At 37.8% G+C, this 23114-nt stretch overlaps 1 protein-coding gene across 1 annotated transcript; it reads right to left on the minus strand. All coding sequences in view use genetic code 11, as the record gives it.

Annotated features, from left to right (window-relative positions):
* Window positions 1-5123: 5123 nt before the first annotated feature.
* Window positions 5124-16340, minus strand: EGR_00940 (Dolichyl-diphosphooligosaccharide--protein glycosyltransferase subunit; the record flags this gene model as incomplete). Its single annotated transcript, XM_024490189.1, has 10 exons — window positions 5124-5306; window positions 5474-5719; window positions 5802-5921; window positions 6149-6387; window positions 6522-6921; window positions 6957-7271; window positions 7382-7672; window positions 10510-10857; window positions 14451-14711; window positions 15648-16340. The coding sequence occupies 10 exons, from the start codon at window positions 16338-16340 to the stop codon at window positions 5124-5126; spliced, it is 3096 nt and encodes a 1031-aa protein (XP_024355592.1).
* Window positions 16341-23114: the final 6774 nt, after the last annotated feature.

Here is a 23114-nt window from a genome sequence, read left to right on the forward strand (position 1 = left end):
TGCCATGTGGTGACACCATTTTTCGAAAACGTCTATTATTTAGGTTAAGGTATGCAAATTTGAGTCTCCTTTTTTGAAAATAAGTTTGTCGTCACTTCAAACTGAGTCAGAACCTGCAAAAATAACAAAATAAAGTTGATTGCCCTGCAAATTCTTCAAAAAAGAGTGACGTTAAACACACAGACAAGAAGCAAGAAAGAAAGTCGAGGAAAATAGTAACAGTTATTGTAGAATTCATCAAAATATCTCAGTTAAAACGTGAGCATGCTCCAGTTAGTACTGCCTAAAGTCACAACTTTGTTGACATCGGCCATTTGACTACAGGCCGCACACACTGTTAGATTGAATTTGATTGAGAATAACTAATGTCAGGGTTTAATCCGAATGCTTGTAAGCAAACAGGCGGCAATACATAAATGCACAAGTCAAGTTTTCATCCACCGAACACAAAGCTATGCTTTTATTAAAAGTTGTTCAAAAGGCATCTTAATCGACGGCCGAAAGTTGATATTTGCTGAAACTGAGCCGATATTGTCCAATTTTGTAAAACTGCTTTTTTCGCCCTTTACCCGTGTGCACAGGAAGTACTTGGCGGCATTCATGGATAAAATACAAGAAGCTTAAAAGTTGTGCTAATTTAGTGCACTAAATTTAAGAAGTTATTGCCACTCTCGATTTATTAACGGTCGGCCTGCTTACCTGCCAAGGTTAATTTATTTGGCTAGCTATTGGCGAACCAAGTGAGGAATGCTTTGATGATACGCCTACAAATCATCCATTTATACACTTTGAAATCTGACTATTTTTGACTCAGCCAAACGCGAATATGGCCACTTTTATGACTACAATCCCAGTAAATTCTCCTGAAATGTATTACTTTTGTGTGGAGACAGATGTAAGAACAAAAGATTTAATTTAACTGAGTGGATCCGCAACCTATATTTGTTGCAAATAAAAATTAACTGCACAGTCTTTAACCAATCTCATCGTTATTTTTGCAAAAGATATTATTAAACATAAGGTAAATAAGAGTCCTAGAAATGTAGGAAGGTTGGTAGAAAACAGAGCTTGAAAAATGGTGCTGTGTGCAAACCAATCTGGAACCGGAGGATTTAAGTATCCTCTCCTGCAATTGAATGAATATGATTGCCTTTCATATATATGATCATCATTGAAATATGAATAGCTATTAGAATTTCAGACCTGCCGGGTATATTTTGGCCCCACCCTCGCCATGATATACAAGGATTCATATTTAATTTGGGAACATATGACCATAGGGAGCAGTTCATAAGAGGCAGAAATGAAACAATTTTGAATTAACGAGAGGGCGTAATTTCATAAAATCAAGACAAATAAAGACTGGCTGAGAGCAGTCCAGGATGTCTCCTGATATGCCGTAAAGATGTAGAAGTGATGCCTTGTTCCTATTCGCGCAAAGTAAAATCAATCATATTTCCGACAATCATTAGAGGAGGCGGTATACATCAAAAGGAGTAAAGGAGAGAGCACCCTACAAACAACGAACAAAAGGCTGCCGCCCTACCTAAGCGCCCCCGCTGCCCTGATTTAAGAATCCCGCCAGAACAAAATGTGTGCACTGGTGCTACCACAACTTTTCCCATCTGACAAATTCTACACTAAGTGACATTAAATATTCTGTTTTAACACCTGAAGTAGCACGAACACGTATTGACAATGTTTCTGTTAAGCGCTTTTCTAAGCTATCGTTCCTCTGTTGCGAGTAAATTTTGCCACTTCACGGCTGCCTTCGCTATAATTTATCAAGAGATAGTGCTTACTTTACTTTAAATCTTCTGAAAATTTAACTAGCTTAAGCTTTGCAGTGATAAGTGGAACTTAAAACGATCAAGATGCTGGTAAGGCGGCGGAGAGGTGATCAACTTATTCATCGTTTAAGAAAACGTGTCACCTTTTTTTAAATTGACTCTTGCAGTTCTGAATGAAAGTAGTAAGCTTTGAATTGGTTCAAACACCAGCTATTCAAAGCGCTTGAAGGCGGTAAACTGAAAGGCCTTTAGAACCCATTTAACACACTTTTAAACGTCAGTCTTTAAACTTATCACAGTTTTGTGCCTAAATAATTATCATAAGAAATGCGCAACAATACCGCCTTTTTTGTGCAAAATCAGAAGTTTGCTAATCTGTCATATTTGATTTTTGGTAGAATTCTGGATAGAGCCAAAACATAGTTGAGAGTTCCACTTGTCTCTCTTTTGTGCTAGCTGCATAATTTACTTACCATGGATAAAATATTTAAGATACAAATATTTTGATATAATGTACGGCTCAATGTCAATGTGGTGATGTTTTGAATGGGAAAAGTTGACTCTCATTCACCAAGTGACGTTCGTAATTACGAACTTTTTAAATAAAAATGCTAGACAACGTGTCTGCATGATTGTGCGAATAAAGTATGTTTCAGTGACGAGTGGCGGTGGCGGTCGGGGAGCACTAAAATAAACAGGCGTTGTTACACAGCACCTGTAGTCGGCGTGACGATCATGATCAGGATCACGTGCGGGCGCTCTATGATACTGCGATTTAATGGCCGCGTGCATGCGCACAGAACAAGATGGAAGGGTGTGGTGGTGAGGAGGCAGAGCGCTGGTGGGAACCGCCATCCTCCTTGAGGCAACACGATCCTAATAGTTCTAGAGAGGAGCTTGGAGTCTGGGGAGGGAGTGATAGTGGGAGCACACGTGTCTAGTGTTGGTTAATGACTGGGGAGTGGGTTGTGTAAAGCAGCCGTTTAAAGCGAATTCGTGATTAAATGTCCCCACCAGAACTTTGTGGTTTTAACATGGAAATACCTTTGGTTGCTGTTCATGAGTCGCCTTCGACTTATGGCTCAAATTCGATCAACATCATTTCAGTGGCAACCAATTTTGACCGAATCAGTAAAAATTTGCCTACAAGGTGGAATTTGCCAGCAAGCTTACAGCATTCATACAGTTTCTCTTATTTAAACTCGAAAGCTTTGTGACGCCTATGGTTAATGATTGTCGTATTTTCGTAGACCAAAGATTATATACCCCCGTTTTCCCCCTATTGGAAATTTGCTAAAATACAGTACAGGCCTAATTATTCTAAAATGTTATTTTTGAAATCTCAAATTAGGACTTCCGCAGAAACGAAATTTTTTAAGCAAGACAATTAAAACACTTGTCCGCTCAGCAAAATCACATGCCAGTATAATGCTTCAATCATTTGCATAACTCTCAGTTTTGATAAGGAGCCTCTTAGTGCTTTGCCATTGCAACATTTCTGGTCGGCATGGCCTCCGGGCCATGCCAGTAGACCACAAGACCTTCTGTTCGTCTATCCGTGCAGTATGTCTTCTTTTGTCCTCAGAGAAGTCTTGGGGCACTACAACTTGCACTAAAGTTAAGAGGTTTAAAATTTTGGAATTCTACTGAATTTAAGGCAAGCAGGGTAAGAACTATTTGTCAAGTAAGGTTCTAGATTCGCAACATATCAACCATTCTTTAAAGTATAACGAAGATTGGTAAATGGAAATAAACCTTTCCAAGATAAAATCTTTTTTAAAATCATCATGATGTAATGCTTATAATGTCTGTAGCAAATACACATTAGCAATTTAGGCATTGCGTAATTGTATAAGCACTGAAATATCCCGAGAGTCCTTTTTTCTACAGACACATACAAGCTGATAGTTCCGTCTAACAGAATCAATTTCCACTGATAAACAATAATTCCATGATTAGCGTAAAACATATAATTTTGCAAAGATTCATGTCAGAAAACATCCTAAATACGATAAAGAATGACTAACCAGTTAAAATTGAAGTTTAAATTTGCTCTGGGGTTGGTCGCGTTAGCATTGTCTTTCTTGTTACCGGTAAACCATCGAGTAAAGTGGAAAACTAATCCATCCTACTTCGAGCAGTTCATAATAGAGAAAATTTGGCTCGCTGCCACCACTAGATACATAGTAAAACCACCGCAACAACGCTGTGTTGTACCTAGGTCGATGGCATGGATGAAATGCGCAACGTATCAGCATTGTAGAAAATTCAAATTCTACTTCGTAGGACTTAAAGCTTATTGTAGAGGGTCGAGACACCCTCATCGCAAAGTCCACCAGTGGTTCATGAGCTCATCAGTTGTGGAATTCAACATATTTCTTAATTACCTGCTACATTTTTCATTCCAATGATCCCAATTCGTACACTACTCCTCATAAGCTATTTATTTGTCCCCAAATGGCTACTTTTACTGAACCTAATTGCTGCAAACTGGGTTGCCATTGGTTAAAGGGTGTCGACGAAAATTATGAATTGGGTTGCCAATAGTTACAACCCGGCGCTTGTATACACGAGGCTCCTAGACCTTATCGAGACCACCAACAAAATAAACCGTAGGCCAAGATTTCAGTGCAGGTGTATTTATTACTGACGTAATTATTAATGCATACGGGACTGGCGGCTAGAGAGCCTAGATTGCCTAAGCTTGAGTCTTCCTCAGAGTCAGTAGCTCCAGGTAGCCGTATTTACAGTACCTGATTGGCGTCGGCCTTCGAATGGCTATCCGTACAGTTGGAGTTTATCTCCGTTAGATAAGAAACAACCAGGAAGGAATAAGTGAGACTCCCTAAAACGCTTGAAGACAAGCTATCAATTAGGATTTCTAGAAAATCGAGTAGGAATGGATTTCTGGAGTTGCAGGCATTTTCGACACTAACACGTCTTTGGCTCACCACTTGAATGATAATGCAATAACCAGCGAGAACATACTCAAACCTTGACTAGCTCATAAGAACCCAGACCAGACCAAATAAACTCGCAGATTAAAGTGACCATAGCAGGATGAATTACAAATTGAGAAACCCAGAGGGATTGAGGGACTAAGGCCGATATTGAATCTAAGGTCACAAGACATAGTCAATAGAGAACAACTATTGGCAGAGTAATTCCAGAAGGCAAACTCAAGAGCCATAATGCACCAACAGACCGCAAGCATAACCAAATTGGATTTACTTGAAACGATTCGTAAACAGTTTAGAAAGTCAGAGTCGGAGACGAATGGGAGAAAGGAGATAACACAAAGCACCAGCGCTCAAGAAGCAAAGGCGAGAAACACTACAGGGACTCGGCAATCGTCTCCATCCTCTTAATGAGTGCAGCCTTCTTGGTAGAGAGATTCGTATCTTCAGTCTGATACTGCGGCTTCGAGATCTTTCCCGATATTACACTTTCAGCCAGTGAGACACCTTTGCTCAGGAGACTGTGGTAATCCTGATCCAATTTTTGCAATTCAACAACCTAAACACACGAGTACATGGTTCAAAGTTCAGGGCTATCAAAGGTGTGATCGTTAATAACGTACACAAAGCAAAACTGAACATCTGTTTCTGCAAAACAAAGATTGTACCAAATCGGCTAATTCTAAGTAGGGGTAAAAGAGGCATTAAGATCGTGACTATCCTCACTTTATCAGCCCCTTCTGTCCAGAATTCACGTAGTTTCGACTGCATCGAGGTTATTTTCTGTGAGATTGCCTTATAATCTGCCTCAACCTTCCGATAATCAGCCTTGAAGCGATCCGAGTCCTTAGACGACTTGTAATTACTGACGGCGTCTTCGTAGGTTTGGTAAATTGCTGAGCGTTTGTTTTGTAAACTGAGGATCTCATCCACAGAGGCCTGAGCTCGTTGTTGTAATTCTGCCATCTTGTCCTGAGCAATCGCGAGAATAATTACTATATAGTGCCAAGTACAGTAAAAAAAATAGTAACACACGAAAATGGAATATTCTTACCTCGGAAATGGAGAAATCTAGACGGACGTAGATGATAATTACAAAGAAAAGAAGGAGGAAGGCAGTAATAAGCATTGCTGGCTCACGCAACATGCTGAGCATCTTAAAATCGTAGTACACCTGGAAATAAACAAGAAGGCTTTGGCACTACATTACTTTCTCAACATCCGTTGAATAAACCTTTCAGAAGTGAGTTAGTCATCCGCTGCTTAACATATCTTGATTTTGCGCATTAAAATGTTAGTACACCAATTTTGTACCTGGTAGTTTTGCTTTTTGGTACACTCGCTACTTGTGAGCGAAATCAAATTTTATCATACAGTGAACTTCAAGAAGTTTCGACTTACAGTAAAGTCTTGAATATGAGCTCCAATGAGATTTTTTTTGTGAATGACAAGGACAGTTCGACCCGTGGTATCCAAAAAGGTCTTCAACACTTCATCAGGGAGCCTCTCAACTTCAAAGGGCACCTCGACTTTGACGTTGGAGACGGTTTCAGGGAGGACAATGCGGAGGGTTATCTCATCAACCAAAAGTTCTTCGTAGAGGAAATCCATGAAACTCATTTTAAGACCGAAACTACTTCCTGAAAAAAAAAAAAACGAAGATTCACACACAACTAGAAATCACGACAAGGAAACAATCAAATCCGCGAACTAGAATGCCTCAAGATAAACACTACGACATGAATAGTCTAGAAATGGGTACGTAGGCGATTACCCTTTCTGTAAAGGTATTCATGAGCAGGAACATTGTAACCAAGAATGAAGAAGGTCTTCCAGCCACCAAATAACGGGAACCGAGGAGCAACTAGCACCTCAACAGAGCTGTACAAAGGCTTCACAATGCTAGTGCTGATGTTTCCAATTTCGTCGCGGTAATAGATATCTCTGGCAGACGCAGGCAAAACTGACTTAATAGTGGCAACAGAGATTTGTTGACCAACACCGCGTTGATAGTCCAAGCGCGAGAACGGACCAGTCAGTCTTGCTCCGTAATTCCTGATGGATACCTTGTTTTCCACGGCAATATTTCCCCAATGTGAAATTTCAATTAATCGTTCTAGATTAGTTACTGCCAAAAAGGGTGAACCATTTTCATAATTGAACCTGGCAATTCGCTAAAACACAAATGAGTGTGGAATTGGATGGTCACCTTGTCAAAGGGTGGAACATTTTCAAAAGGACCATATTTTATCTTGGATGCTGTTTTATGGACTGGCTGAATATCACTGGTGTAGTAGAGCACCTCACCACGACTCAAAACAACAGTCGTTACAACGCGTTTGGTTGGGTATGTCGAGAAATAAGCCACATTGGTTATAAATTCGACGAACTGTTTATCGGCTTGAAGGATTTTAGCGGGTTTCGGTTTGAGTACACCCGTGAAGAAGGAAGAAACCGTAAACTTAAGGCGTTTCCCTATTTTTTCTTTGGGAATTTCGATGCCAAAATTGGTCATACTACGCGACTAATATGAAAAATTCAGCTTACTTTGATACCTCCCCAATATGTTCCACAGATAGCGGCGTCTTAGAATCTATCTAAAAACGCGTAAAGTACGTGGAATAAAGAACATACCTTAGCTTCTATAAAGGATAAATGACCACAGATGTCAGAATTAATCGGATAATGATACAGTCCAAGAGGCCCATCAGGAAGATCGAGTGTTACTTCGACATCATAGCGAATAATATGTGAATCAGCGTAAATAGTCTGCGCTACGTCAGTATTGATAAAGTTGCAATAGCCGGATGCAAATGCAAGTGAAAGGATGAAAAGAGGCGCAATACGCATAATTATCCAAATCTGACAGCACAAACTGTGTGGAAAACCAATAAACGACAAAAGCACCAGGCCGGAGTGCTGTGGCTACAAATAACGAAAGCCACACACTGCTCCCTTAAACCACGTCCCTTAGGTGTATTAATTTAAACAATTCCAAAGTTTGTTCATCTGACTACGAATTTAGAGAGAAAAATTTGCTGCAAATAATTATAAATTTTTAAAAACAACGCGACTTTGCAAAAAACTGCGTACTTTGAATTTTATAAACTAAAGTGCGAGTCTGCTTTATTTCGGAAATAAATGCTTGTGGCTTCCAATCGAACCGTTAACATAAATTTGTAACTCTTGATATCGGGTGCTTTTTTGTGAAAAGCGAATTTTAACTGCAAGTGTGAGCATGAAACATTTGGCACACATTTGACAATTTTTTCATATGTTGGTAGGATAATGCCCATGCCACCATCTAGTATCCAGCAATAGTTAAACAATGGTTCATCCCTTTTGTTCCATAAGCGCCTTTGTCAGTAGACTTCCCCATGGATAACAGGCTCAGTTATAGAACCATCTTGCGGTTTTATCCACTGTAACACATTAAATTAGAGCATCCCCTCACGTTAGTTTACATTCACTGGCTTTATTATGATGACGCATGACGATTCATGTTCATTAAGTATTATTTTGTTAAATAAACACCAGGAGCTTGGAACCCAAGCGCCTGACAAGGAGAAGATCAGTTGAGTGTTAGGACGGAGGCATCTTTTTATGAAGAGATTATTTGAGCAGCTGTTTAATAAGAGAATTATCTCATGGGAATGTTAAATCCAAAAATGATGAGAAAAATATGCCTAATTATTCCTTTTTGTCGAGCAAAACGTCAGTTTCGGTATCGTCAGTAGGGTGGCTGTGACACACCCCATATGCGAAGTAGATTATCGAACCTAAAACGAATAGGATTTGCCAGTTAAACGTGCGGACTAATAATAATTGGTTATTTGTTCCTAGTGGAGCAAACAATAAATAGTTCTTCTACTTAAAGTAGCCCAATGCTGCACGTAAGTCAAATGTTACCTGGCTCAGCACTCATAAAGCTCAAAGTTATAATAACTCGTTCGAAAAAAAGACCGCTATAACCAATACCTACCCAAAGCAACCCAGATGAAAAAACGGGCCCATGTCATCCAAGAGAGTTGTGAAATTAAAACAGCATTGAAGACTACGGTAACACAGGGCAAAAACGGGACCATGGGGAGCTAGAATGAAAATCAAGATTTCAATCACAAATAGCATTCTTAAGATACGACATTATGGCTGTATTTCAGTCTTTAGGTCGCATTAGAAGCATAAATGTTAGAAAGCAACTATACAAATTTAGGTTATACCACACACCCGCCTGTTTTGGTTTCGTTTATCAAAATCGATCTAACTAGAGCAAGGCTTTTCTGACTAAGACCTTTGGTCACCATGTTTAAAATTCTTATTAAGAAGGAAAAAGTTGCCATGTGTGCACTTTGCACAAACTTCTCATTTCCCCTAACAGTGGTGTCGTGTAAAAGCAATTGAAACAATCGCACAATTGGGCTAGACAATTGTGATTCGTCGGTTCTACTGCGGTGCACTAAAGTAATAAGTGTCTCTTGCGTTTGTGCTGTATCCTGAAAACCACATAACCGGTAATTGAAATGCAACTTGACAAATATGCATGAAAAGTATGGGTTAAATATTAAATGGGAAGAACATGTAAACGTAACATTGACTATAAGAGAGAGCTTTTACTGCTTAAAAAAAATAGAGATGCAACTGCATCAAACTTGATTAATTGCTTTAAATCCTCAACTACTTAGGATATTACCCGGTAATAAGGGGAAAATTCAGTTTCTTCTTCATAGGAGAAATAAAACTTGTGAAAATTATCCTCCTTAGCATCCTATGTTGGATGTATTCGATGTTGTTTGCCGAGGTTGCTTAAAAGCACCAGAAAGTTCCCACTTACGCACATGAATTCGTTCTCAAATGAACTGTTCTTTGTCAGGGCAATGATATCCTACTAATATTCATTTCGGTTAAGAGACGTACATTGGGGGCATTTTCAAGCATTGACTTTGTAAATCGTAATAAAATTACTTCGTCACACCTCTTGATTCAAAAGAATGATGAAAAGGACTACGTTTTGCCAAGGTCGAAGAAAAAATTGCATTTCGCTCTAAGTGATTATCCTGCCTGCGCTAAATGCAATCACTACCTTCCTTTACCCATGCAGCAGATAATTTGAAACAGTATTTTACCAGTTTCATCAACTAGAATATAATCACGATGCACTAACATTTCTTTGAGAATATGCAAATTTTTCCTGCTTTTATTAGAAAAACAGGAAAAGATAATGACTAACCTAAAATTCAGACATGAGTTTTCTAGGGCACCTGGGGTTCAGATGAGCATTTGGATTTGCTCTTTATCATATAGTTACAAGAAATTTCGTCATAACACACTGACAATTAACAAAACATGCTTTTAAAATATATGGAGGCGTGCTTAAGTGTCCACTTTGAAGAATTTGGGGAATACTAGGTCAAAAGGAACTTTGCATTGGACGTTGTGAGCAACAAAAGTGCGGATCAAAACCTCAATGGAGAAATTGGCAGATCTACACTAACTGGATTAACTTGGAACACTCAGGAATGCTTGGACCGTATGAAGCTAGGCTACGGTGGAACCAAGCTAAACTAGTCCTTTTTTGACATTTGAAATGTTCTAACTTGCATAAATTCACCATGAATAAGTTGGTTTTGACCTTCCACCATAGTTTTTTATGTTGAACTCTGTAGTACCTTTTATACTCTCGAAGGAAGTGCACAGAACAACTTCTAATTATCTCAGTAGATCACAATTTTGAGGTCAGGATCGAAATGTTTTGGTAAGCCTACCCTAAATAAGTTGGGTCGAGAACCAGGGAACTGTCTGTGCATGGAAAAGACGATACCACAGCAGAGGAGAGAAATAAGCCAGAGGATGGCACCGGCAACGCGCCAGTAGGTCCACCCAGAGGACACTGTGTAAGGCGCAATGAGGACGGTGAAATGGAGGAGGAGGACGAAGAGCACAAAGAAGCCTATGTTGGTCTTGCACACCTCGCCTGGTTCCCGATTCATCGTCATGTGCTTTACCAGCGTGGACGGAAGGAGCTTAGCCCAACCCGCCTTCAGGTAGCCTGGTTTGTCAATATTGGATGCTCCGGGAAAGTCATATTTCATGGAAGAAGTTTGATCCTTTGTCTTTATTCAAAAAAAATAGTAAGTATAAATCGAACAAGGTAAGGAGCAGTCATGTGATATTCAGTGTCTGTGAATCATGTGCCGTTTAGGGTCTCAAATTTGAATAAGTACCTAACAAAGAAACGCATAGGAATTGATCTGTTCCACCTAAACCGAATCCATGTAAAAATATGCTTAAAAAAGTTCTATCGTGACTCCTCATGGGGATTCCAATAATGAAAACTGATGTAAAACCACTATTCGCGATAAGAACTTGTTTACTTTTACTAGAAATATAAAGTACTAGACTACTAAGGTTCTGTTTTGCAAATTCACTTATATATTTCAATTGCATAAATGCACATGTACCATTCGTAGTACCTTTGTTTTTGACAATACGGTAACTCTAATTTGAGAATTATAATTTCGTTAATGGGAGTTTGCTGTCTTGGATCTAGATTTGAGTTGACGAATTCTGTTTCCTATAAATCAAACTCAGAATAAAATCACTGTCCATGTCACTTTCATGGTAATGTAATACGATAGTGGTTTATCCCTCGGTACTGGTGAGGCGTCACTTTTGTACTTCGAATTAGCCCCCTTGTACCTCGCTGGGTGGGCTGGCCTTTTGGGCCATGCCAATAGCCCAGACACCTTCTCTGCTCTAAATATATATTCTGCCCGAGTATTTTGTCTTCTTTGGTCTTCAGGGAGTCCCGGGACGCTACATTAAAAATTCCCTTGAGATCTAATGTGATCCTTCATAACGTTTTAATAAGTTGTACAAGGAAGTTTCTATGAGGTTCCATGTGATTTATTGGCTTTTAAACAAATTAAAAATTGCAGAAAATAACGTCGGTGTTAAGAAAACCACGTACACGTTGAAGCACTCAAATTGAGCGAAGCTACCACTGTCGGTGGCATTTAAACCATCCCCATTAGATTGATGTTAGCCATTTCTTTGATGACATTTAAGCACTCAAAAAATGTCTTTCTGATAAAACCCAACATTAATTTTAGCCCTTTTTCATCAGAATGCTGACAATTGAAAGAATAAATAAAATTAATGAAGTACTAATTCAAGAATCGAAACTGAACTAAAGCATGACGTCTTTTGTGGAAGCATGATTGGCATTTGCTTAGTATAACGGAAGAAAAACAATGCGTAAGTGACTTTAAAAAGTTATGACGTAATTTCGGTTTGTTTTTAAGCCAATCATTGTGGAGTTCCCAGCAAAATGGGTTAAGCAAAATGCGTTAAACTGAGTGAAATTTAAGAGTAATCAAATTTTATAAAGATGTTTAGACAGTGACTTATTCTGAAAGTACATTACACTGGAGTAGAGCTTGTGGTTTAATTTGAACAACAAATCTATCAACCCATTATTATGTTTGGGTTTTATTCACCATCGCTCTAAATGAACTATCAAAATTTTTTAATTCTGATTTAAAATCAAAAGCGAAAAAAACAATGTTCACAGACATAAAAAGACTCACTTAGAGGTAAGACTCCGAATTAAATGCGGGTACAAGTGTTGGTAAGAAACGGTTCCTACGGAAATTTCATCCATCAAGACGTATGTGTTAATGTCACTTTAAAACCAAGGCGTTATTTTACAAACGCGCATTCAGGATGACAAACCTTTGAATGTGCTGAGTAAACTTATGCCATCCACACTGATGTCGCAATAAATTAAGCTGGAAAACTCTTTGGTGTTGCCTTAAGGGAATAGGAGACTCTTACGTATATCAATTATTACACCAAATCGTGCTTCAGTTTTGACATTACTAGCACTTTGCTATGCCTCCTGAATCCTGTTTTATAAGTAGCTTATTAGAACAGTTGTGATCTTAACTAAAGGAAAATACTCTAAAATTTTCACTTTAAATGAAAAATAAGCATGTAGCAAAACACTATAGAAAAATCGCGATTTATACAAGCGAAGAGTGTTAAGTCCAGCCTTGTATTCCGATCAACAAAATCACAGAAATCATTCAGCATGCAGAAACCGATAAATGCCTAATCAACGATGCCTAATTTTACTAGCCAACGCAATAGTAGTACGCATAGTAGAGGCATTTGAAACAATTCAAGGCAGTGCTAAAGATGAAGGGTCCCCAAACTATGCGTGGTTGAAAACTGTGCAAGTGAAAAGAAGATTGTGAATCATTGCGTCAAAATTAATTGCAGGAACTGGTTACATTGTGTCTTACACTACGAGGGTTTGGCAGTTAGTCTATAGTAGGGAGCATATTCCGGACTGGAAAGGCAGTTTTGAGCGGATGCAATTTTCTCGCACGTTGCTATTAGCTTTCATTTCGTTTAACACCAATTAAAAATTCTTACATCACACAAATATCCTACGCGGATCCCAAGTAAAGCAACTTGGAAAGTGGTAGAATAAGACTAATGAACGAAATTTTAGGGTTTTGTAATATACGTAAATTAATTTTTCAAGCAAGCGAAGGAAATATTTTACTGCGTTACAATTCCCTTTTGTCAAACCCATAAATAGTCTGTGCACTGATTAGTGGTGTTTATAAAGTACTAAGCTGCCTTTATAATTTAGGTTTAAGTGAGGGTCTTCCAATATTGAAGAGGACAAAGGCTTAGGTAAACTATAATTATCAAATCAAATCAAATCGAGTAACAGTAATTTTGTTTTTATTTAAAGAACGGCACAATTTAGGTTGGTCCTTCGATTATATGGTTAATAAAATCGCACTGGTAAAATTCGCTGCTTTATTATGCATACTGGTATTTCTCCAAGTACTCAAAGGACTTTAGAAAAAGATAAATTAATGAAACAATACCTAATGAATTACTTATGTGCAGAAGCAGGCAAAAATAGTGAAATACTGCACCGAAAGAATTTTTGAAAAGAAGCATGCACAGCTTTAAAATAAAGCCATGTGAATACGCCCATGCATAAGGTATGAATCTGTTTGATATAATTAATGGAACACAATTGTTTCAACCAATAGAGTCTCTCATACGTTCGCAGCTGATTCATGTAAGTTCAAACGTGAAATCACACAAATTGCTTTCTTGGTTATCACTGAATGAGAGGCAAGATATTAAGCTAGTGAATTTAGGCTGCCTATTTCCATCCATTAAAAAAGCAGGATTTTGTCCAAAATTAACACATAGGGCTCATTTGATTCCTATTTAGACTTAAGGCACCAGATATGCCATTTTGATGTTTCTTGTTAAAATCAAAAAAATGTAAACTTAGTCCACACCACAACCTACTTGAAAATGCATAAGATTTGCCTGATTAAAGTAGGTGCCAAAGGTAAAACTCTATTAAAACATTTGCTTCAACAGTAAAGATACAAGCACTCTATTTTTTCAAGAGAATCAAAAGCAAAACCAGTAGTCCACCGCAATATCAAAAATTACAATTGTATTACTTAACCAAACAACAACTAATTAAGTTTCTCAACATAATTTCGGGAATCATGAGTAAGAGGTTTCGAAAATACAGTTTGGGTCACGTATTTTATGAGTCATGGTTCCCACGTTTGAAAATAAATAAATAAAATAGTAACTACAGTCCTTATTTAAATGAAATGGTCAATGGACAATAACCTGCCCATGCATTTGAGCTTACTTCAATGGTGTCACCATATTTTATTGCAAGTTCTTCCTTCTCTTGATCGATTTTTGCGTTCACCGACGACTCCGGGATCCTGACGGCTGCAATCAGTTTCTCGGGAGCGGGACAGTAACGCAGAATGAGAACACCCAAGGAACACATGGAGTAAGCGATAAGAGTTCCCAGACACATAAAGTCCGCCAGACTGGATATGCTAAAAACCATCGTCAGGAGGGAACTGATCACAGCAACTGGGATGCTTGCAATCAATGGCGTCTTAAAAGAAGAAAAAATACGACAGAAGTTTTATTTTAATTAATTTTACAGGGATCGTTCACAGTTGGCACCATTGAAATATGGTACTGATGATGGTAAACTGTCACATCGGTAACTTTAGATATCATGATTTCCTCTATGCTAAGTAAATGTGCTCTTTCCTATTATGAACCCAGTGTTCTAAACTGAGTGTATAAATAAAGGGCTTTAGGACGAAGTGAATACATTAACTGGATTCTCGTCTTAAATGCATGCAAGCATAAGTTTTACCTTCTGTCAAGGACTAAAAAATTGACTCCAATTCTACTAATCCTTACACTAAGGTTAAATTTTAAAACACAAAAGCGGTAAAAAGATGTTATTAACAAATACTATTTGAATAATCAAAGAACCAAAGGTCTTAGAGGATATGTGCTTCTATGCTAAATTAAAACTACTATTTCAAAAAGTTGGACTTGAGTTTGTATTTCGCTACTATCCATGAATTTTGAATCTACTGTACATTTTTCTAATCTTTACCCATAAAATTGTAAAACTAATGTACAGCAACGGTGTTCATTTCAAGTTGAGACCTTTGCAATAGAGGTGTTTTCATCTGTTGGAGACTGCTATGATTTCCCTATCCAAATAGGAACCGATCCAGTTTAAAAGCGGGTGTTCATTTTCGGATAAACGTATTAAATTGCTGCAAAATGAAGTCAGCCTATTAGAGCTGACTCATTTCCTTCGTTCTTTTGAGAAATGATGTCTATTTTTGTATAAAAGTACGTAAATTATACTTGTATGATTTACAAAGCATTTTTTGCGTAAAGCGACCGACCTCTATCCTCTGCACTTTGTGCTTGAAATGCGCAAGTCAAAAGTACTTTTTGGGTCATATTATTTCTTTTTGAATTTGAATTATACAGCTGCACACAAAACCAATTTATTCTTCACCTTGAACGGTTCCGTGACTTTGGCGAAGCCTGTAAACACCAAACCATCCTGGCCCATAGCGTACAGAATCCTAGGTGCACCAAGAGCACTGGTTAAGAGGTTTGAGAATAAACCAATAAGACAACCGATTCCCACAATGTAGAAGAGCACACTCCTAGCGGTCGTATCACCGGGTCCATTGCGCATCGCCTCCAAAAAGGGGGCTCCAATATCCAGCAAGTACCAGGGAATGTACATAAGTAATGCAAGAGTGGACACACTTAATAGCAGCGTCACAAGTAACACTGAGATTACATTGGCACGTGGAATGCTCTTTCCTGGGTCGTTGGCTTCTTCAGCACACATTGACATCATATCGAAACCAATGAAGGCGTTAAAGCAAGTTGCAGTGCCTGCAACCAGACCAGTTATCCCATAGGGTAGAAATGGAGTAAGATTAACCAGAGGAAGAACTGACGTCCACGACACATTTTTGGGAAGTGGAATGAAGAGTAGATCGGGCTGCGCGTGTACAAGCATGAAGACCGCAGCCAGTGTAAGGACTCCAACATTGATGGCAGTAAAGACGAGATTCAGGCAGGCACTCTTTTCCATACCGAAACAGGTCGTAACTACTACCAAGATAACTAAACCGGCAGCAGCGAAATCCAACTCTTCAGCGAAGAAACCGTTAGGTTTGTCCAATCTAATCATGCCGCTAGCTTTAAAAAAAATGCCATATTATACCTTCCAACACTCTCCGTAGTCCAGTTAGTAATGGCTCCGCCGGTCAGTGCATCAAGAGAACTGCTCCATCCTCTAGCGACAGTTGAAATACTCAAGATATACTCAAGGAAAATCGACCAACCAGCCAAAAATGCGGGTAATTCGCCCAACAATACGTAAACATACGTATAGGTCGACCCCGCCTAGCGAATGCAAGGAAAAATCGACGATAAATGCTTGCAAAGCTTAACCAAATAAGTTTACTTCTTCAGTTACTTTATTTCAAAGTTTTTAAACAAGAGATAAGCTTAAGTTACTTTCGTATTTTACCAACAATATAGTAAAAGTATGTTACATCCATCAGCAGTTCGTAGGGTAGCTGCTATTTAAAGGCAATATTTGTCAAACCTTGCAACCAGTTTTACAATATCCATTTGACTCTTCTTATTTCTGTAAAATAAGGTGTGAGTTGTAAGCATTCATTGGGCATTTTAAAAGGTGTGAAAGCAAATATGCATTTTACTCCATTCTATTAGTTAGGGAGGAAGTCAGTCCCTTCTAGTTGTTTGGTTAAGATGAACAGAAGCCATTGCGATTCACCATTTTTTTCAAGTGCCACATTTATGACGTGACAAAACCCAAAGAAAAACATTAGAAATAGTGGTGCTGGTATCATCTTCTGCCAGGACTAATTAGCAGTTGCAGTAGATTTAAGAAAAGCCTTTTGAAGTGCTTCTGCGTTAGGAGAAAAATATAAACGGACAACTAATTCACCTTCCCATATTATTTACGCATGAGGTCATTAAACCTGATGAAAAAAATAAGGAGTTAAAAAGAATTATCTGGATTAATGCCTTGTGAAACACGCTTTTAAGTTGTTTGCTAAATCAGTAAAAATGAGGTACCCAAAATCCAATAGAATACACCTTAATGCAAAAAATCTGTTTTTAGAATGGGTGCCGACCCAGACTTTGAATAAAAATCGATGGCCAAGAGAGGTACAAGGTCAGGACAGAAATGAGAAACTTCGGTGTTAATTGCAACACAACTCATTTTTAAGCTGTGAGCAGTGTTTCGGTTAATTTATTTTTCGTGCTAATCAAAGATATGCTCAGAAACTTATCAGGTAGCACCATTATTGATGTGGCAAAATCACCTGCAGTTACGCAAATGAGCGTCTATTAAGCCTAACACTTCCAACCAGAGGCTCATAAATCGCGTGAGAAATAAGTACCCACTATTCATAATGCACAGATTTATCCTCAAAACCACTTCCTCAGTTGAAACAATGTTGTTCCACAACTAACACAACACAGACATGGTACTGCACCATGAATTCTTGAGTAAAAAGGGAACAATTACTCAAATAAACTACACTATAGATGGATCCGGATGCAAATAATCAAACATATCTTACGACAAATGAAGAACCAAAGTTTTAATAATGTTTTGAAAGGGTAAACTCTTCTTGAATCTTTCAAATTCATGATTAAGTTAAATATTGAAACTGACCTTGGGAAAACGACATGATAGCTCCGCATAAGTAGTGGCGTTTAGAATGGCTATAAAACCCGCCAAAATGTAAGAAACAAATGTCGCTGGACCTGACTTGTTCCGTGCTATCGTTCCAGTGAGCACAAAAATGGTTCCCCCCACCATTGCAGCTGAAATTTTAAGAAGGAATTTTATTTTGTTACTATCATATTCCTCTCTTGTATGGGGTATTAAACGTAGTAACGCTATATAAAGCGTTTTTTGGTACGCTGAGCTATCGCTGGTCCTGGTTTTCGCATTTAATCACTACGATGAGAAATCAGTTACGAGGAAATTTATTGCATCAAAACCTCCAATAAAGTATCCATATGTTTGTATACTTGTGATCTACGCATTTTGAACAATTTTGAAGCCTGCCGTTCTAGTTGAATTAATGGATTTTCAGACGTGAAAGGCTGCATGGTCCTGAGGCCTGAACTGCCAAATGAGTACAATAAAAATTGTCACAAATCCGCCCTTAATGAATATCAGCTTTTATATTCATAGATATTATGAAAGCAAACAATGTTTATAGTCAAGGCACCTTTTGAAAGGTTCCAGTATAGATAACCATTATTACAGAATCAGAATCATACCTTTGTGACCCCTCAATGTTCTTTAAGTGTGATTTCGTGCTCGCGTATGTAGGGTAACCAAATGATATCTTACCAAAGATTATTTAATTAAAAACACAAAGTCATTGAGAAAATAAATAGTTTATTTATTATTCCATTCCCCTATAGGCCTAAACAAATGATACAATGTGGTATTTTGTGTTCCTGAGTACTGCTGAATTTTCAGCTGCATTGAAGGTCACAATTATGCTATTTTCCTTTAAAATAACGAGTCACTGTATTAAGTGATGAAACATGCTGGTCTAATATATCCACAGCTAAAGTAAGGAGTGGCGAGCAACAAAGGCGCGAGGATAGAAACACATTCAGATGGCGGAATTGGAATGAATGCGTTAGCACGCATTCATTCTAGTAATAATAAACAAAGAGACATTCCACTTTTTAAGTCAGGGTAAACAGAACTGCCGCCGAACCAATTGCCACTCGTGTTGGTATAAAAACAGAGCTAAGGTTCAAAGGCCATGACTTTTGTTTAAAATCGAGTAACCACTTAATCAATTTCTGTTAAAATAAGTCTATGCATGTGTTCGGCTGAGAATGGATAAGGAACGAGAAGCAATAACAATTCATGGAGTGATCTATTTCGTAAAATACTCGAAGAAAGGTTGAGCCGATTTTGTTTGAAAATTTCTTGCATACCGATTCCGTAGCCAATAAGATCCATGGTTCGAAGACATCGATTCAACTGTGTTCTGAGGAGATGATCTAAATCGATGCTGATGGGCTTCTTTTGGAAGGCTTTTAGACTTAATTCATTGCAGTAATCATTACAACAGGTTGATGGAAAGCATTTCTTTTCCTTTGTCGTGGAAGTTACCTGCGGTCCGTTCGTATCTGTCATGGAGGTGGCTCATCTATAAAAGGAGACACTTAGTAAAATATCATTTTCTTTGCAAGTACTTCATTGGTGCAGCACCGCACCAATAAGAAACCAGTGCTTCTTCTGCACGAGAATGTGAAATAAGGCATGTTCTGCAAGGTCAATCTTATTGATTGCTTCTCAGGTGAAAGACATGGGCTTAAAGCACATAGGGTAGTTCTCCATAGCTCAAATGACAACAATGAGAATAAGGTCGTCTTTTTTACTCAATGTTATGGTTTGTTAATTTAGTGAAAAATTTATGCATTAGCAAGCATTTATTGAGCTAAGAGATATTAAAAAGCCGTGAAAAGCCGTTCAATGCACACAAATGAAATTCTAAATATCGCAGATGCATGAGCTACATTACCATGCGATGGTTAAAGTCTGTGAATATATTCTCGAAACCAATTTTCATTATCTTTCAGTACTCAAAGGTATCTGAACAAATCATGTGATAAAAGTGTTATATTCCTTCACCAAATATCGGTAAGCATAAGATTCTAAAGGACTCTACATCCAGTATTCCAAATGAATCTTTGTAAACTTCGTTCTAATAGAAACTTCTCATGGTTTAAAACACATCTGAAATTAAACCAACTCAGCTTTGTCTCATGTTTTGGTTCTCAGGAGTCAGTACACTACTTATTTGTGACAACTGCTTGTTGCACTTTGTGGCTCAGTAATGAGGCATTTCACAGATGACACCACATAATTTGTTGGTGATTCACACGTTCAGAGTGCAAGTGCCAATGATGCATCATAACAAAACTTACTGGATTAATAAACTCCCCAAATTCGGAGTTTTTTGCACACCAGAATTTGGATTTTTAAAAGAACACGATTCTGTCCAAAAAAGTGCGAATATTTAATAGCTGAATCGGTAGCTTAGTTGCATCCAGTTAATAGCGCAAAATTTAGTTTAATTGGGTGGTGTTTTTGCAATTCAATTGTAGATAATGAAACTGTAGTAAATCCATCATACGTCTAGGATAATTTATTGCCAATCTAAACTTCAAAGCTAGTGTTTATCTATGTAAAGGCTCAAATAGTTTGTCGTGCCCAAAACTCGGTTGATATGACCAAACGGCAGAAACGAACGGGCATTGCGTCCATTCCCCTTTTATTTCCATCCGTCTTTCTTTCCTAGTTTTCCCTGCTCTCATTTAGCCGAATGTCTTTCTGTGGTGGAATATCACCTTTAAACCCTAAATCTACCCTAGTTAGTACATTATATGGAAACTGAATAAGTTAAGAGAGTCGCTTAAAAAGCTATGCCTTCTTCCTGTTTAAGCCCAAAATCATTCATTCATAAGAAAGTAAGTGGTCCTTTTACCTATTGCTTTAAGGAAATATGGACTGGAGACCACGTTGGGCACTCGTTTTAAGTCCGATAGACAAAGTTATGACACCCGGCTTCTTAAACAAGACTGAGCTCATCATAACAACAACAAAGTTGTAACATTTGATTAAGGACATCCCAAATCGCCAATATCTTCATACTGTCAGGATTGTTAATACGTTGCTGCTGTTACTAATAATGCATTAGTAGAGTAAAAATTAGTGCACAAATGGTTTAGCAAATTAGATACTTTATTATAAGAACACTACTTTTCATCAATGACAATTAAATTTAAATGGGTTGAGTAATTAATTGAGGATCTTATAAACTACGAAATTGTTCACATATTCTATAATTCAAATTTGATAATCCCTTTTAATTTATTCCTAAATAATGTTATCTCTCTCTACGTCAAAACCTAGATGCCAGCAAAAGCGCCATACCGTAGTTTGGTTCGCTAAGAGTGAGGCAAAATATTCCTATAAGCATTTTCGCTAAAAGACAAGAAATTTAAACAAATGGGTAACATTCAAGAGTACAAGCCATTACTGTTTGCTGAAGCCACTAGTCTGTAGTTGTTTACTTCGTCCTCTTGAAACCGGTATTTGAAGCTGATGAAGCAAAGGTTCCGAATGACTTAGTTCGGAAGTTCCACATAACACTGCCGATTGCAATCCAGGTTCAATTCTCTGGATTCCGTACATGCGTATTTTAGCTAAATATACAATGCCGCAAGGTTTCGGAAGTAAATAGCATGATGTGAAAGTGACTTAAAACACGTATAATTGCATATCGCTATTTAACTAACAAACCACCAATCGTAAGCATAATCAATGGCCTCTCGACCAGTTACTTGGAAGTGATTTTATTTATCCTTGTGCGTTTACACGTGTATACGATTGGAGACTGTATACAGAGGACTCTTTGTTGATACAAACACTCTGGATTAGGCAGCTAATGGCACCCTTACTTACTTTGGGAGAGTGATGCACTTCGCTAACCCGCAATTAAGATTTGTCTACATTAGACGTCATAAATCATTCAATTTCTGCTTTTAATAATGCTATCAAGCATGCAAGCATTTCTGAGTAGTCAACCATCCTTTTCTCATGCTAAACTTTATAATACTAGTGTAAGAAGAGAGCATTCTAGGTCATTCAAATCTTAAACAATCGACAAAATTAATCGCATTACTTTCAAATTGAAAAGAATGTGCATAATAAGCTCCAGATACGACAAACTTTATTATTAACAAACTGGATTGTCAGTCATCTGGGAGCCTTCAAAGTTGAATATATTGCAATCGTATTACAAACATATTATTTCTAAATTATTTTTACAAGAGTAGGCTGTCACTGATGCAATCATTTTACTTAACGACCTCTTGTGTATTGATTTTTAGTTACCGTAGGAAGCTTTATGAGATGAATGGCTCGCTTTTTAAGATGTCTTTTACCGTATTTGAGATATGACAAGTGCAGTTCTTTTCAAAAACGCCTACTATATTTAGCTATTCACATCAAAAAAAAGTTGATTGAAATTCAATTTACCTTAGCATTGAAAACGAGTTATTCAACTTTAACACTACGTAGCTTAAACAAGTAAAGCTGTTTTAAATTTGACAAAATTTATGAACCAGGCAGGAGAGTGACTGATAACCTGCCACCTCGCAAACATATAAAAATTCCAAAGCGTATCAAAGTAGGAAATCGTTTTGTTACCTGCATGTTTTTGATGTACCAATGCTTTAGTTTGCAAGCCTATTATTAGATATTCTTTTGTTGCGTCAAACTGGCCGAATATTTATGTTTCAAAGCGCATCACCAGGTGATAACGTCAACAATACCTTTCTGTTTATATCAGCAGCTATGCCTATCCTTCAGAGAACTTTAAATCGGCACGTTACAAAAATATCTTTGCCAAAAGGACATCAGTATTTATGGCCTAACATTCCTGAGACCCGAGGTTGCTCCAAAATTTGCCTTCTTCAATACTCCCTCTGATAGGCACCAGTCCGCCTAATTTGCAAGTTAGACTGAAGAGACTGAAACAAACTTTATTATCAAGAAGAAGAATGCAAAACAAGAGCAGTATCTTTAATTCACTACTTTGCCTATGTAATTTGTTCTAAATACTTCATTTATTAAAGCCCACAACCTTCGATGAAACAACATTTTACTAATCCTGCTGCTTGTTATTAATTGGTGATATTGCCACTTTTAACCAAAGTAGAGGTTTTGAGATAAGCTAAATGCTTTTTAAAGCGAATTAGACAGTAAATAAAGGAAGTGTCAACTTATTTTAGTGATCGTGTGGTATTTAACATATTAATTTTATATCGATCTGTGCAATTACTCATATTACTGGTAATACTGACACCAAGCTCAACCTCT

Source organism: Echinococcus granulosus (genome assembly GCF_000524195.1).
Source record: "Echinococcus granulosus chromosome Unknown EG_S00003, whole genome shotgun sequence".
NCBI lineage: Eukaryota > Metazoa > Platyhelminthes > Cestoda > Cyclophyllidea > Taeniidae > Echinococcus > Echinococcus granulosus.